The sequence below is a fragment of the Copadichromis virginalis genome, linkage group LG1 (assembly GCF_057382275.1).
Source record: "Copadichromis virginalis isolate Kocher_CV1m ecotype Utaka linkage group LG1, C_Virginalis_male_GT1.1, whole genome shotgun sequence".
NCBI lineage: Eukaryota > Metazoa > Chordata > Actinopteri > Cichliformes > Cichlidae > Copadichromis > Copadichromis virginalis.
The window spans coordinates 1,544,097-1,561,389 of NC_140618.1; the positions used below are offsets into that span (position 1 = coordinate 1,544,097).

Below are 17,293 nucleotides of genomic sequence, written 5' to 3' on the forward strand. Positions count from 1 at the left end.
TCTCAGGAAACGCCTGCATCTCTAACCAGCGTCCCCACAGGCACCATTACAGTTTGATCAGATCTCAGCACACCTGCTTCATTAAGCTTCTGGCCTCTGCGTCCCAACACCTCCACGCTAACAGCTGCACTGGTTCTGTACTGGACCACGAGCTCTTTCTGGTGATGACTTTGGTCTGATAGAAAATAAGGTCAGCGCGAGCATCGACCGGTGCAGTGACTGTGGGGCATCGCCTGAAAACACATTTAGTCGGTTACTGTTTGGTTTCCTGGTGGTTGAAAAACGTGCTGCGCGTCACGGAGAAGATTAGAGCGTTCTCAGAGGACAGACTCGTCTACGGCAGAAATCTCCAACAGCGGAGAAGATGCGTGTACTGAGCCTCCAACCGATGAGCTAAATCCCAGAGGAACCAGGAAACGTGCACTTCAATTCAACTTAGTTTATATCACAACAACAGTCTCCTCACAGTGAAACTTTCTGGCTGAAGAACATCTTGCAGGGTGGCGTTGTTACTGACGTCCTCTCACGTCATCTGCGTGTTTTGAAAGTGGGCGTGGCAAACAAAGTGTCGATCTGACTGTGAACCCGGAGACAGCGACGACTCGAGCCTGACGAGTCGTTAACGTAGAACCAGAGAAGATGATAATCGTCCTCTCTGACTGTGATGCAGGTTTAAATCACCTGAGAGCTACGGCCATCTTTTATACCGCGGCGGTTTGTCAGTCAGGACGTCGATAAAACGAACCTCAGTGTTGCTCGATACGAGGACGAATCAGTCACGATTGTTTTGGGCAATAGTTGTACTCCTGGTTTAAATCAGCAGCTGTTTGTTTCCTCAACTTTCCAAAAACTCCCAGCGCGTGCGTGTGCGTGCGTGCGTGTGCATGTGTGTGTGCGTGCATGTGTGTGCGTGCGCATGTGTGTGCATGTGCGTGCATGTGCGCGTGTGTGTGTGCATGTGCGTGCATGTGCGTGCGCGCATGTGTGTGTGCGCATGTGCGCGTGCGCGCGTGCGTGCGCGTGTGTGCATGTGTGTGTGTGTGTGCGTGCGCATGTGTGTGTGTGTGCATGTGTGCTGAGTCCGTTCATCTCTGTGCGCAGACGCTCATTTGTCGAGTTTACAGAGTTTTATGATGCGTACACGTCAACATGACGAATAACCTTGGCGCTGCCGTCAGGCCTGATGAAAGGTCCCGGCTGATTTATAAAACTTTTACAAACATTTTCACTTCTGAAGACAGAGCCGTGAACAGCGAGGGCAGAGTAACCACATCTGTGCGATCCGTCACCGTAACGACGGCAGCAGACGCAGCAGGCCGCGCCTCCACTCTCCTCTATCATTAGAATCTGTTTCACTCCGACTCGCAGCGAACACTAAAATCACAGCAATGATCTGCTGATCCAATAAAAGCAGAAACTCCACCCTCACCACTCAGCGGCCTTCTCAGGCACTTATTTTGAAGCATTGTCTTGATGAACTTTAATTTCAAAGATCGCTTCACTTAAACCTGATAAAAAAAAGCAAAAGCAAATAAAGTTGTACTTTACTAAGCTCTACTTCTTTAACCAGAGCTTCTTCTGTCTCTTTCTGATCGTTACAAACAGTCAGGACTTTGCTCCTGTTTCACCCGACTGACGGTTTCGGCTCAGGGTGAATCTGGCTGCCTGAGCTCAGCCACGGTCCGGTGTGGATGTGTCAGGAGTGTCGTGACAGTCGAGCCACGTCTGTGTCAAACAACACCTGCTGTAACTCGTGTCCACATAAAATGTGCCGGTGCCTTACCCGACGCATACGTGAGAGCCCGGCTTAGGCTGTCGGGATGTTCTGTGCCGATTCTCCGTGCAGCCTCTGGCTGCTCCTGTTCCAGCAGTTTTCCTCATGTATGACCTTTCGCCTGTTTCCTGGCTGCTGTCAGGAGGAGTCAGCTTCATCGGTATTTTGGTATTTTTGCCTGGTTTTCCGCCTGCTCCTTGTCTTTGCTGCCTGCTCCTGTTATGACCTCATGTGTACAGATGAAGTCTCTGATCTTAACTTTTTACCTGCTCTCTCTCCTAATCCACCAGCAGCTTCACATCCCGCTCCGACTGGTTTAATTCCTGCCAGGATCTTGCAATGAATCCTCAGCTTCTCAGCTTTCTTCTTTTGGAGATTAACTCCTCAGGCAGGATTAACAATGACAGCGACGGCGTGCTAATTGCTGCTGATGTCAGTCCTGAGTTTAGCGTGTTGAGGCAGAACTGTAATCCCCAAATAAGACACGATGACCACTGAGGAATGAGGAAAATCATTTAAAGCACCTCACACCTTACACCAGTCACAACACGGACGTTAAATGTAGGTGGAAAAGCTAAACCTCCTCTCTGAGTGAGGCAACGAGAGGCGGGTCAGGGTTTTCTCCTCATCATACCCGGGGATGAAGCTGGCTATCACCTCACTAAGCTAACGCCAGGTTTCCCACCTGTAGCTGTGAGCTGGAGTCTGAAAAGCTGGATGTAGAACAGCTGCTCTGTCCTAGGATCAGGTGCTAATCTCACAGGAGAAAAAACGGATCTTCCAGGACACTGATTGGTCAGCAGGCAGTGATTTCATAGCTGTTGATCTCCAACCTGCTCTGGCTGGGTTTGCAGCAGAGGTTCAAACCCTGCGGTCACCTGGATAAGATGAAGCCCTGCTTCACAGGAGTTGTTTTCTCGGTTTTTATGTCCTCGCCCTGCCTCGTGCTCCCTCCCCCTGAGGCGTGTAGTGTGCATGCCCCCCCGTCTGTATCACGCTGAGGTCTCTGTTCATGTGAGCTTGGTTTGTTTTCACACAGTGAAAAACCCAAATGAACCAAAATGTGCCGCTACAAACCAGGTGAGAATGTTCTGTCAGCTCATTGGCCAGGTGAGTCTGGGGCGGAGCAGCAAAAGTAAATACAGGAAGAAGCTGCTGAGTTCTGGGCTACTGGAGAACACGGAGGATTCAGGCTAAATCACGGCTGGATCCCAGAACATGAAGCATGCGTGGCTTCGGGAAGGTTTTCAGCTTTCATTTACAGAGTAAACCTGGTCGTTACGTCGGACTGAGGTCAGATTACAGTCACGCCATCAACAGACCTGGGCGGAGACCACCGCCTCCACAGGCTCGTGGTGAGGTTGGTTTGGTGTGATTACTGCACACAGAGGAGGAAATTCAAGAAGCAGAGTTTGATTTAACGGGTGAAACACGGCAGGAGTGAAAACACCGTAACTGGATTAAAGTTGTGTTTTTCAGCACCTGGCTGTAACCCCCCCACCACTCACACACATGAATGACTCATCTGTACAAACTGAAATGACCTCTCGGGAATGCCGACATCGCCTCTAAAATTAAAGGAAAGCAGCTCGGCGGGAGGATACGTGGGTGGAGGTCAGAGGTCAGAGCGCAGCCGGGGCAGAGCGGGGAGGAGAGGTGGTGCCACGTCACGATAGCTCATTAATCTCAGCGGCTGCTTATGTAACGATGCCTTCAAGGTAAATCAAACTCGTTTCCAGATTCTCGGGACAGCAGGAGGAGACTCATGATGGTGATACTATCTGCTTATCTCAGACACGTGTGAGCTGAAGCTGAGCTCCACGTTTTATTTTTGCCTTTCTTGATCTTCTGCTTGAACTCTGCTGTTCCCTTTTTCTCTTTAAACTTTCAGCTGATCAGCATTCGACCTGCGTGCAGCGTAAAGCACAGGTGGCGAGCTGTTAGCTTGTCGGAGGACTGCATGCAGATGCATCTCTGTGTTGGCTGAGTTTCATTAATCCTTCTCTGCACAAGCAGACAGACAGCAGCGTGTTAGCATGAGTGCAGCTTTCGCCTCTGAGAGGAACAGCCAGCGCTTTGCTGCTTCCTCAAACTTCCAGGCTAGATGCAGATCACGAGGCTAAGTCACTCAGACAGAATTTGGGCAAACAGCCAGGTGGACCGTTTACCTGCAACCAAGGCCTGCTCAAACATGATTGGTCAGCAGAAGCCAGACATATGGAAACCCCTCCTCCTCATCAGCCTGAGACCAGAACTGAACACTGGACTGGTGCTGAGCAGGTGTCTGCAGGAAGCTGTTGAAATGAAAGCATGATAGTCTTTTATCCTGTCTTCCTTCTCAGATGGCCCCGCCCCTCCCTGAGCCTGGTTCTTCCTGTTAAAAGGGAGTTTTTCCTTCCCACTGTCGCCAAAGTGCTGCTCACAGGGGGTCATATGATTGTTGGGTTTTTCTCTGTTGCATTATTGTAGAGTCTAGCTTACAGTATAAAGCACCTTGAGGCGACTGTTGTTGTGATTTGGCGATGTGTAAATAAAGTTGAATTGAATAGTCTTGTAGCTGTGTGATAACATGTGGGGCTGGGCCTCAAAGCCACTGCTCATGTTGTGTATGCTGACATAGTTTCAGCCGATGTGCAGGATGAGGAAACCCGTCCGTTCTGAGCATGTGCAGACAGCTGAAGTGATTCTGCTGCATCTGCTCTCCGGCTTGGCGCAGAGATGAAACTCATCTTTGGCCTTAAACGCGTCTGAGCGCTGCGTGCCGGATAAGCAGAGATCACAGCCGGCGTCTGGGGGGATATATATCCTGCAAATTAGCTCACCTATCACGTTCTCATGTGTCGTGTCTATAAGTTTAATCTGGCCTCGGGCAACCTCACATTTAATTCCATCTGTGGGAGAGTCTGAGGGCCTTCAGGGCGTTCATATCCATCACTCTCCTTCAATAAACCCACGTGAATAATTCAGTTTGTTTTTTTAATCTGGTGATGAGTGCCCAACATCTTTCTTTTCTCCTGCTCGATCAGCTCCGATCCAAACGTGAGCTCTTTGTTCCTGAGCTGAACACACAGCCGCTCGACAAACCAGTGACCGATCTGCAGTTTGTGCTCCGTCGGTATCGGCCTCATTAACTACGACGCTTTCACCTTCATCTCATCCCCGGAGACTCCAGGAATAAAGTACCGGAGTACAACGTTCCCTCTAGAACTTCATTTTATTAACATAAAGAATATTAACATGATTTATTATTTCAGGAAACTTAATTAATTTGCTTTTTCTATCAAATAAAATTGAATAATTTAATACATTTAATAAAAAAGTTTTTTCTCTCACCAGTTCATAATTTCGTTTGTGATGACGTATTTACATTTATTGAAACTAAGGCTCTGAAGCGGTCCTGTGTCCACACAGACAGGAGGCGCACAGGGAGGCAACACAAAAGAAAGGAAAGATGTTACCGCAGAAATCCACCGACCGAGTCAAAGACCAGGACGGGGTTGTTTTGCAGGAGGAAGGTTTAAACATGAACCATTAATAAAGAAATCCACACAGAGTCCAAAAGCAACGGGACGGAGAACTCAGAGAAATATTCATTTTCAGCTTCAGCAGTAACTTTTCACGTAAACGTTGTTTAGAATAAATCGTTTCCTGAAGTCTGGAGCCCGAGCACATCCTCAAACGCTGCGTCTCAGAACCACACGGGGGTCGTTCGGTCTGGACCGTCGCTGTTGGAGAGATGCGTTGGTAACTTTGTGCTCGCTGGCTGCAACGCAGCATCCGCACACACGGAGCCATTACTGGAACAGACGCCCATGAACCTGTGCAGGACTCAAACACACACTCGTCTCCTCTGAGGCACGTTCGGCCTTCCAATCTCAAAGTTTGGAAAGCATCCAAGGCGCCAGCGAGCGGACGCAGCTGAAGGATGGGAAATGTATTTTACAGCTCAGAGGAAGTGGAAAAAACGAGACGAGCATTTGTTTCGCTGCACCCAAAAGGCAGAACTCAGCACACAGACGGATGGGGAACATCTCACATATGTTTCGAGACGTGGAGCTTATTAGCAATCTAAATGCATCGACGTCATGATTAATCAGCGGGAGGCGGTTTGACAGGGCGTGTGTGGGATGCTCTATGCCTGGAGGCTGATCAATACCAATCTCATCAATACTGTAGTTCATTATCCAGTGAGGGCGGTGGAAATGCTAAGGCAGGAAACAAAGAAGAGACTCGCACACAGCTGAGGTCAGCGTGGCGGCGCTGCGTGGCGGCCCTTTTCCTTCTGGCTTTGTTGTTCCTCTTGAGATAAATGAAGCGTGACTTTGGCAGTCCATCTATCCGGCCTTGAGGAGGACCTCAGCTGTGCCATTCCTCTGTGCCCCGAAGATGCAAAGACTAACTCAGATAAACCGCCGTTCACCTCTGTTCCTATTCGTCTCTCTGCAACTCTGAGGTAGCTCGCAGAGACGCTCGCCCGCCAAAAGCTTCAAATGTGAGGCTTCTGACGTGCTAACAGGGGGAAACTCGGGGTTTCTCCATGCTGGCCTTCAGTATCTACACTGAGCTGACAATCACCTCCAGTCGGTCTCATGTCAGGTGAACCAGAGACTGGCGACATTATACCCTCTGCTTTTAAAATGACGTCTGATTGGATAGAAACGTCCTGCTCACCTGAGCTCTGAGTTTTTCATCTCAGCTGCAGGTTTCAAGTCTTATTGAATAAAACACGATATTCAATTATAAAATCATGGCCCGTTTAATCAGAAAGGACATAGGAGAGGGGGAGGGGTTTGGGGCGTGGCTACAGTGTGATTGACACGTTGCTGTTGTATGAGCGTGCAGGTTTCGGGTACGAGAAGAAGGCGGTGCTTAAACGAGGTGACCGAGCTTCTCTTTAAGCTGCGTCACTGAGTTTGTGCAGCTCAACATAAGGAAAGAGAACTGGGGTGAAGTGTATCAGGAGCAGGACGTTAATAGTCGTATAATGAATTCCTTAGAATATTTACATTACTGTACAAAACCAACTGTCCAATAAAGCAGTATAGTAGGAAACATAAATATATGGACTGTCCATGGATAACAAAAGGTCTGCAAAATGCATCTATAAAGAAAAATGCTCTATACAGAGAGTTCTTAAGAACGAGAACTAAAGATGCTGAAATCAGATACATAAAGATATAAAAATAGGTTAATTAATATACTTAGATTTAGTAAAGCAATAGATAAGCAATTAGATATAAATAGAAATAATAATAAAAGATTATAAAACGTGGGGCTTGACAAAAGTACTACAAGTATTTCATTTGTAACGACCATGAAGAATATGGATGCTGTGACAAACAGCCTCAATGAACTCTTTGTAACTATGGACCAAATTTAGCAAGAACAGTCATCCTGGGAGAGCACAGGACAAACCGGACACACTGATAGACAGAAATCCATATTCTATGTTTCTCACAGCCGTTGATGAAAATGAAGATTTTGAAATGGTCAAAAAATGTAAAAATCAGAAATCTTTGGATTGTAATGATATTGATATGATAGTGGTTAAAAGAGTCATTGAGGCTGTTATAAAACCGTTTACATACATCTGTAATTTATCATTTCAAACTGGTCGATTTCCAGACAGAATGAAAATAGCAAAAGTTATACCTCTATACAAATCTGGGAACAAACATCATTTCACAAACTACAGGCCTGTCTCTTTACTACCCCAATTCTCAAAAGTTCTTGAAAAACTGTTTAAAAACCAACTGGAAAAATTAATAGATAAACATAAACTACTCACTGAGAGTCAGTACGGATTCAGATCAAGCAGATCAACATCACCGGCACTATTAGATTCAATAGAATACATCACAAATATGTGGCTGGGTTATTCAGAGACTTGACAAAGGCATTTGACTCTATAGATCATGATATATTAATAAGAAAACTGGAACGTTATGGTGTCAGAGGGGTAGTTTTAGATTGGGTCCGGAGTTATTCAAGTGACAGGAAGCACTTTGTGAAATTAAATGGTGGTTGCTCCTTATGTGTGGACATTGCTTGTGGTGTACCCCAAGGGTCAGTTTTGGGTCCAAAATTCTTCAACTTGTACATTAACGACATCTGTAAAGTGTCCAAAGTATTAAAAATGGTTCTCTTTGCTGACGATACAAACATTTTTTGCTCTGGTGATGATCTGCAGAATTTATTGGAGGATATGAAATAAGTAAAGTGAAGTTCTGGCTTGATAAAAACAAATTATCATTAAATTTGAATAAATCTAAACTTATGTTATTTGGAAATAGTAGTTTAAATACAAATGCAAAGATTCAAATAAATGGTGTTGATATTGAAAGAGTCAGTGAAAATAAATTTCTGGGGGTAATAATAGATGAAAAACTTAACTGGAGAGCTCACGTAAGATATATTCATTCCAAAGTATCACGAAGCATTGCAGTACTAAACAAGGCAAAACAGGTATTCGACAGAACATCACTTCATATTCTCTACTGTTCACTGGTTTCACCATACTTAAGCTATTGTGCAGAGGTCTGGGGCAATAACTATAAAACCACATTACATTCACATTTTACTGTTCAAAAAAAAGCAGTTCGAATCATCCACAGTGCAGGTTATAGGGAACATACAAACTCACTATTTTTGCAGTCTGAAATATTGAAAATTGACGATCGAGTGAAATTCCAAACAGCACAAATTCTATTCAAAGCAAAAAATAAAGAACTGCCAGGAAATATATGAAATGTATGTAACTTCAAAACAGGGAAGGTCCGTACTACAAGAAAAAGCTTTTGTGTTTCTGTGCATGGAGTGAAACTGTGGAACAGCCTGAATATGGAATTAAAGCAACGTCCAAACACAAAACTGTTCAAAAAGAGTTATAAAAATATGATCTTCTCCAACTATAAAGAAAAGGAAAATATTGAAATTAAGTGAATGTCTCTATTTAAAAAATAAAAAATCATGATGTGATATTATAGGATATAGTATATCAGAAATCTGTTCACTATTTTTATTACAAATTATATCAGTAAGGAAGCAACTAAATATTAACTGATAATTTATGGCAAAGGGGTGGGATTAAATAAGTGTTTACTTCTTCCCTTTCAACATGTAAATGAATCAGAACGGCAGCTATATTGAAATGCATTGATTTTTTGTATAGTATTTTTCCCCTCTCTCTTATTTTCTTTAATAAATGTACCTGTATATTGTTTACATGTTTGAAATAAATTACCAATCAATCAAAGTCACAAATCCGATTTATCCAGGAGGAGAAAATCGGACACAAAGCGCACCGAGTCCAGTCAGCTGGTTTGGGAACTCCTCGGTGTTCATGTTCAATAACAACCCACAAATCCACAAAGAAATGTGGCCTTAACATCATCTCTGATCCCTCTGCTGCTGCAAAGCCTCTTCATATCTGCCAGAGCGCTCCACGGGACGACGAAGGGCAAGACCGCGGGCAAGACTGAGCTGGAATAAGGAAGCAAATTTAAAAGGGCAAAAACACAGAGGGAGAGGGGTGGATGGCGCACGGGAACGCCGAGGAAGGATGCAGATAACGAGACAGAAAAGGAAGAGCTGTGCAGAATCAGCACTGAGGGCAGAAAGCAGCACAGGGAGAAAGCGAAGACGGAGAGCAATTAAACGGCAGGGCAGTCAGAGACGACCGGGCAAAAATACGACATGAGATAGTGTTCAAAGCAAACAGAAAGATTCCCAAAGAGAGCGAAACGGAGAAGGAATTCTGCTGTGGATAAGTAGGTCTGCCTTCCAGCTGGAACACGCCATTACATGAATTATTTCCAGATAAAACGAGCATGCCCGGGCCAATCAAAACCACTTTAGATCCCTCAATTCATCACTCGCTTCATGGACCAATCATTTATTTTTCAGATTTCAGAAGTCCCAGAACTCCTCCAAGTAATTAACCGCATTTATAAAAGAGGGGAAAAGAACAAAAGCCCACGACGATTAGAGCTCCATCCCTCATCTTCATGATGAAGGACAGAAAACAGTCCTCCTCAGAGTCTGAGCAGCTAAAGCAAAGCTGAGAAGACACACAGACCTCAGCAGGGAAATAATCTACACCGACTGTCAGAGCCCTGCTTCTGTTTCAGTTAGGAGTCAGAAAATCCGAGAACATTCATCTTCCTGCTTTTAAAAACAGCGTCACAGGAAAGACTAAATATGACCAGATGATGGCGCTACAGAAAAAGTCAGAAGGTCACAGAAACTGCGATTCACAACGTTCGTAAAGAGGGCGTGGCTACAGGGTGATGCCCCCGGTTGTTGGTGATCCCTCTCCCGTCACTGGGACTCAGAGTGGCGAGATAAAATGATGCTGGATTACATGCGCGCCTCATTTCCTGTAAATCCCTCGTGCACCCAAAAGCAATTTGAATCCAGTGCACAATCAGATCGCTCCCTCGCTACCACTGAACGTTAGAGGCTATAAAATCAGGATCTGGGTTTTATGACCTGTTATTACACTTGTTGTAAAGGCTTGTTTCATCCAGACAAACAGGTTCATTAACGAGCAGCTGCATGTTTGTCACGTTTGCTCATTAGCATAACTGATGCCGGTTCATTCCTGCTGTGCGCCATTTGTGGGTTTCGTTCACAAAGCTGAACGTAAACAGCAGAAACGAACCCTGCAGAGCTTCACGGGTTCTGCAGCTGCAGATCCAACAGCAAACTAGGCAGAGTCAGCATGGATGGACAGGTAAATGCTGTAGCTAGGTTCAGATTAGCAACAAAACCAGCGCGTAAACAGAATCACAATAAAACGTTCACGAAACTTCTGGATTTCATGTAATTTCAGGCTTGAGTTCTGATTACAGATGTTTGAAATCATAGCAAACACAAACACACAACACACACACACACACACACACAGGTGTTCACGTACATCTCCAGGTAAAATGTGTCTGTGCATGCTGAGTTTACTCCACAGTCTGAACTTCAGTGGTGTGCGGATTGATACGGAAATATTGGTTTTAGTCATCTGGGTTAAACTTGCAGTTAATCATTAACAGGAACAGAGTGGAACTATTTTATTGGGACTGTCTAAAGGATTAGTAGGAACTACTTCTTCCACCTGTGAAATACGTCTGTATCAATGCATCAAGGCTCGTGCGTGCTCGTTCGCTCTGTTGATCATCGTAAGCAGAGTCGTGTTTGGAGCTGTGTCAGCAGAGGCGAGGTTTGTGACACGTGTGGCGAGCGCTCAAACCTCGTCAAACACAAACAAAAGTAAATCATAGCACAGGATATGATGATGAGTTTGTGATGAGGCGACCTGATGAAGAGGAGGAGAGGAACAGGTGAGGAGACAGATGTCGCTCGCCGAGTCCTGTGGCGCTGAAGGCAGGAACGATCCAGGCGCACGGGGAGAAAACGTGGAGCTGCTGGCGACGAGTAGAACTGTTGCTGAATTTGGGAAAGTGCCTTAGGTTTTTGTTTTCTATGTTTAAGTGATGGGAATTCACCGCATCCTCAAAACTACAGATTCCCATTTGTTCAAAGTGTAGAGCTTTTAAAGTGGATTAAATAGGCTACGTATCATTAAAATATACAGGGTTTTTGCAGTAAAACAGTTACTGTAGTATTTAACAAATAAAAATAACTCAAATATTTCATACATAACATAAATAATAACATATAAAATATTTCTCAGCTTTTATTTTCAATCACATTTGGCTCTTGATGTGGAGGATTTGAATCTGCTGCAGCAAGTTTTAGCTGTGTGAGATTTTTCAGCCCAGCCTCACACGTGAAACAAGACCATTACTGACCTTATTTCAAGACTCTGACTAACAGTGGCTAACAGCGACTAACACTGGCTAACAGCGACTAACAGTGACTAACAGCGACTAACACTGGCTAACAGCGACTAACAGCGGCTAACAATGACTTACAGCGGCTAACAATGACTAACAGTGACTAACAGCGACTAACAGTGACTAACAGCGACTAACACTGGCTAACAGCGACTTACAGCGGCTAACAATGACTAACAGTGGCTAACAGCGACTAACACTGGCTAACAGCGACTAACAGTGGCTAACAGCGACTAACAGTGGCTAACAGCGACTAACACTGGCTAACAGCGACTAACAGCGGCTAACAATGACTTACAGCGGCTAACAATGACTAACAGTGGCTAACAGCGGCTAACAGTAGAAAGAGACCGTACAGTAATACAGGTAAACCCCAACAATCAGAGTAGGAAGAACCTGGCCACAGCAGGAAGGAAAAACTCCCTTCTAACAGCAAAAAAACCTCCAGCAGGACCATCCTTAGCTGAGTTCCCCTCTCCTTTGTTTGGAGTTCTGACCTTGATTATACTCAGTTTAGTCTTTAGGGTTTTTAGTCATAGTCTTGTCTCCCTGTTAGGTGTAAGTGATATATCAGAATCAGAATACTTTATTAATCTCTAGGGAATTTATGTATGTTTTATTTTGTTAACCCTTTCAGTTTAGTTTCTCCAGCTGTCTGCACCTGTGCTGTTCCTTGTGTATCTCTGTGTCTTCAGTTTCTCGTCTTCTTTGTTGGTGCGTTTGATATAAATACTGTGATGTTTCTCGTTAGTTTGTTTTTCTGCTTTCGTGTTTTACCGTTTGGGCTGTTTTCCTGGGACTGTCTCCACTCACTCATTCAAAGTACATTTTGTGTTCACGTTGTGCCTCCCAGTGTTCAGGCTGCATTTCGGGTCTAGATCCGCACTCCACCACCACACAAACCTCTGACATCATCGTGTGAAATCAGGGATCCAGAAAAATAAAGACTCTTGCTTACATGCATCAAATCAGCCAATCCAAACATCTTCCAAACTTGTTATTCCAGTTAGTCGTTGCCGGATATTCCAGACCGGGATAAAATGCTGGGAGTGCTAAAGTTGACTTTGAATTTATTTTAAGATGACGTCCAGCAGTGCTGCTGGTTTTCTGATATTCAATCGGACCTAGAAACAAAGTGATCCTTTCCCAGCGTTTGTTCTGTGCACTGAAAAAGTTTGAACGAGCCAGCAGGAGCAGAAACCACCCACAGTTCCTCTCTGTGTCTCACATTTATGAGCAAGGCTTTAGAAAAACTCTGGAACAAACAGAGCGGTCAGTGTAGGTCAGGCAATAAAACTCAACAGCATTATTTCCCACAGGCCACATTTTTCTTTATATGCAATCCATTACCTGAGCTAAAACTTAAGGACGTGAAACTTTATTCGGGTAATATCAGAGTTCACACAGGAGTGGGAATTTCCTGCGTCCCCTCTGAGAGCTGTTCACTCAGCTCTGGGAGCGGCGATAGCAGCGCGACCATTATTTGAAGCGAGCTGGCGAACAGAACCTGACTTTAATTGATTTGCGTTCGTTCCATAATATAAGTCGTGCAGAGTTGAACTGTGCCGCCTACGCCGTCTGAATGCAACTCACTCGAATTAGCATTGTCCGTGCAGCTGACGTGGAGACGTGAAACTGGATCCCGCGGCTGTGAGGGGACGCACTCTGTCTCCAAACCCAGTGGGAGCAAAGTGAGGCTGGACTGAGCTGCTTTTCCAGGACAGTAATATTCAAGGTGATGGTCAGTGCAGCGGGACAGCCTCAGGCAATGTCTGTATTTACACCCATACACAACTTCATCTACGACCTGTAAGCTCCGGCTGAGCCCGGCAGGCCTGCTCACACCAGGCCGCTGAGGTTCATAAGTGGCCTGACATCATTAAGACATCAGCGTAAATCCAAAAACTACTCCTGTGTGACGGCACTCTGCTTCTGCTGCTGTCTGCAGCTTCTTTTGGGACCATTTGGTTTTTCACAGCTGTGAGCATAAAAAAACAAAATCCCTTCACTTCTCCACAGACGGCCAGAACAGGAAGTGAGAAAACAGGTGTTTATCAGCATGTCTCAGTTTCACAGCCACATCCATCGCGTCCACATCAAAGCACTATTTTTGGTTTTATATGTCTTCCTGCTCCTAAAGACCTCCACCCCATCGCTGTTCATACTACACCCATGTAATTATCTTAGAAAATACAAATAAGAAAACACAGCAATGATTACTGCGGACATTTTTCAGGGAAAATGAGCCAACAGAACTTTTTCTGTAGTTTTCTGTATTCGTGCTGACAGGTTTCTTTCATTTCTTTATCACGTAGAAAAACTGAGCCGTGCTGCTGAAGTTTCACTTCTTTTTCCTACATTCGGACAGCTCAGGGATTAAATGTGCAGCTAAACATCTTTACACTGACACTGTTTCACCCGGCCCGCTGAAGATCATGTTTAAATGGAAGAGCTGAAACGCCCACTCACCCCCAGCTTGCGGCTGCGCATGCGTACGTAGCCCTGCTTGACGATGTCATTGAAGTTGGAGGCCATCTTTGAAGGCCGCAACACTGGAGACCATCCAGATGTTTCCTCCTTCACTCGTTCAGCTTCTGTCACTGACAGTCTGTCTGTCTTTTCTTGGACTTTTCCACTTGAAAGTAAAAAAACTGAACCTTTTCTTCGCCTGTCCTCTTTCACAAAACTCCCAACATCCTCCTCTCTCCTTCTCGTCTCCTCTGGCTGAGGTTCCTCTCCTTTTCGTCTTCCTTCCTTCTCATTCCTTCATCCTCAGACAGCTCATCTCTCCAGCTGGCATCTCTGAGAAATGGACCGACAGTAAGATGGAAAGAAAGAGGGAGAAGAAATGGATATATGTTCATTATTCATTGAAGAGCGAGGTGCACAACATTAACGTGCATTATTCATGCCGCTGGCACACACTGAACTCTGAGGGGAAGCATGCAGTGGGATTGTGCTGAATGTACAGTTTCCCGTGTGTCTGCTTGGATTTCAGTTTCCCTGTTTGATTGTTTGCGTTTCTGTGTGTGTGTGTGTGTGTGTTGCACAGTGACATAAAGGAAATCAGAGGAGGCAGCTTCTATTAGACGGCGCTGAAACCAGGAAATAAAAAGGTTGGAGCGTTGAGCGTTCTCTAATCAGAGCTCCGTTCGTCAGCCGGCTTCCATCGCGCTACATTTGCATTTCAAACGGCCCGACCTCCTCGTGCTCTCTGTTCAGCAGTCATTATGAGGTGACAGTGTAAACACAGCTCTGCCGTCCTCGTCGTCTTCATTTGTCCCCGTGAAGCTGATTCAGTGTTAACAGTCACTGCTTCTATGTAAATGTGCAGTTGTACTCTCTCTGCAGCCGCCCACGACTCTGATTTGCTCACTGATTCAAAAACATGTGGTGTTTGATTTCTGCCGGCCAATTCATACTGACATACATATCTGGATATGTATCTGAGATAAAACGAGGCTTTGTGGAGCTCGTTATGTCACGTATCATGTCTTTCTCCGTCTCATACTGAACGTGTATGTAAGGAATGACCATCGAGCAGCAAGACTCACGCAGGCAGAGACGAGTTCATATTTTTATTTATCGAAGCTTCAGCTCGCCAGCTTACACGGCAGCTGTGAAGCACAACAAACCAAAGGGCTCTCTGACTGCTAATTATACCAGATAAGCCACGCCCACGATCCACAGGGGTGTCTCCACACGCCCCAATAAAGACAATCAGCCACATAAACCTTTATATATTATAATTTAGAATAAAACGATCACCCCAGTCTATTCCTACTCATATATTTACATTTCAAACATATCGACCTGTCTGCTGTCTGAAACGTGCACGCAGAGCTCTGATGCTCTCTTGGATGGCTGCTGTTTAATCACTTCATTGGCCGCTGTGTTTGTGGACCCAAACTGAAGTTTAACAAAAAGCGATCCTTTATCATGGCTGTCAGAAAAATGTAGGGAGGAGAAACAATGGTGAGAACTTAACTATGACCTAAACTGGTGAAGCTAAAGCTAGACATGAAAAAACGTGAACGTGAGCATGAACCTGGAAAAAACGAAACTTGAAAACATGAGATGAAGTCCAGGAAACATGACCACCTGACGCTGAACGGAGGCAGACAGAGGACTTCAATACACAGCCAAGTGGAAACACAGCTGACACAGATGAACACCACAGGGGAAGCAAAAGGAAACACACTGAACATGAAAACACAAGACTTTCAAAATAAAACAGGAAACACGGAGAGATATAAACCGGGACACACAAGCTTGGTACGAAAGACAGAAGGAGGGAGGAAGCATGAGAGAGGAAGGGAGGATACAACACAGGGGACAAGGGAAGAGGGAACGAGACACGATGGGCGTACATGGGTGAACATGACGGGGAGACGGCGAGCTGAGACAACATGGAAACAAATATAACTAAACATCCAATCAGAGCAAAGAATAGCTCATGCTAACTAATAGAAATAAAACATTTCAAACAGGAAGAACTAAAAAGAAAATCACAACCTCAAAAAGCACCACAGTGACAGCGACATGCGTTTATTTTAAATGAAGTCTTTGGTGGTTTCTGTGTTAGTGTTTAGATTTGTGTATTTGCAGCATCCAGCTTCCTCTTCTCTCGGCTGGGGTCCTTCGTCCTGTCTTACCTGGACAGCTGTGGTCTGCCTGTCTGCCTGCAGTTCTACTTCTCCCTCTGATCATCTTTATTGTCTCTCCCTGTATCTCGTTTCCTCAGCTGTCTCTGCTATAAAACAATCATATGAATGTTCCTGTCCCCTCTGTGAGTGCTGCTCTGTGGAGCACTGTGCTCCTCACTGAGTGTTTGTATTATTTTTCACACACAGGATGTGTCAGTCAGTAGTGTCAGTGACACTCAGGACAAAGACAAGCTGACTTCACGGTGTGCTCCAGTTTCAGATGTGACGGCCGTGTGTTTTTCAAATTAACCTGTGACCTCACACGAATGCAGGAGAGCCGGTCTCACATCCAAACCTCGGCTCGGTCTGCGGATGGTTCGGGCGCAGGGGCGGGGAGGTGACGGGGAGGCGATGGGGTGTTTCATCTGCTGAGGCGGTAAACCGAGTGGGAAGCACAGCAGAATCACACACGGACACATCTCCACAGAGCAGACACACTCAGCTCACTCAGTGCTGAAGCTGAGACACAATATAATACACTGCAGCACAAATGTATGCACTCATTCATGCACATGAGCAAACTGATGTGCACGCATGCCTGACTCTGTGTGTGTGTGTGTGTGTGTGTGTGTGTGTGTGTGTGTGTGTGTGTGTGTGTGTGTGTGTGTGTGTGTGTGTTTGCCATCAGGCTGGGAGCAGTGGGGCAGACATTTCCCAGAGGGCTCAGTGGTAAATCTCCCTGACAACAGTGGAACAGAGACATTAAAGTTTAACAAGGGGCTCATTAATACACACACACACACACACACACACACACACACACACACACACACACACACACACACACACACAGAGGAGGAGAGGCTTATCATTACAGCAGTGTTGGTTTTATAAAGTGGCTCAGGCACAAAAGACAATTAAACACTAAACAAACAGAATATTTGTGCATGAAACACACACTCACACACACACACACACACACTCACACACACACACACACACTCACACACACATACACACTA

At 45.2% G+C, this 17,293-nt stretch overlaps 1 protein-coding gene across 1 annotated transcript in view; it reads right to left on the reverse strand.

The window, feature by feature from the left end:
* Window positions 1-17,293, reverse strand: part of dok4 (docking protein 4) — a 57,984-nt gene that overhangs the window by 12,956 nt on the left and 27,735 nt on the right. The window contains exon 2 of the mRNA XM_085466812.1: window positions 14,095-14,427. Coding sequence (XP_085322938.1) covers window positions 14,095-14,160 — 66 coding nt within the window. The 5' untranslated portion in view covers window positions 14,161-14,427. The remainder of the gene's footprint in view (window positions 1-14,094; window positions 14,428-17,293) is intronic.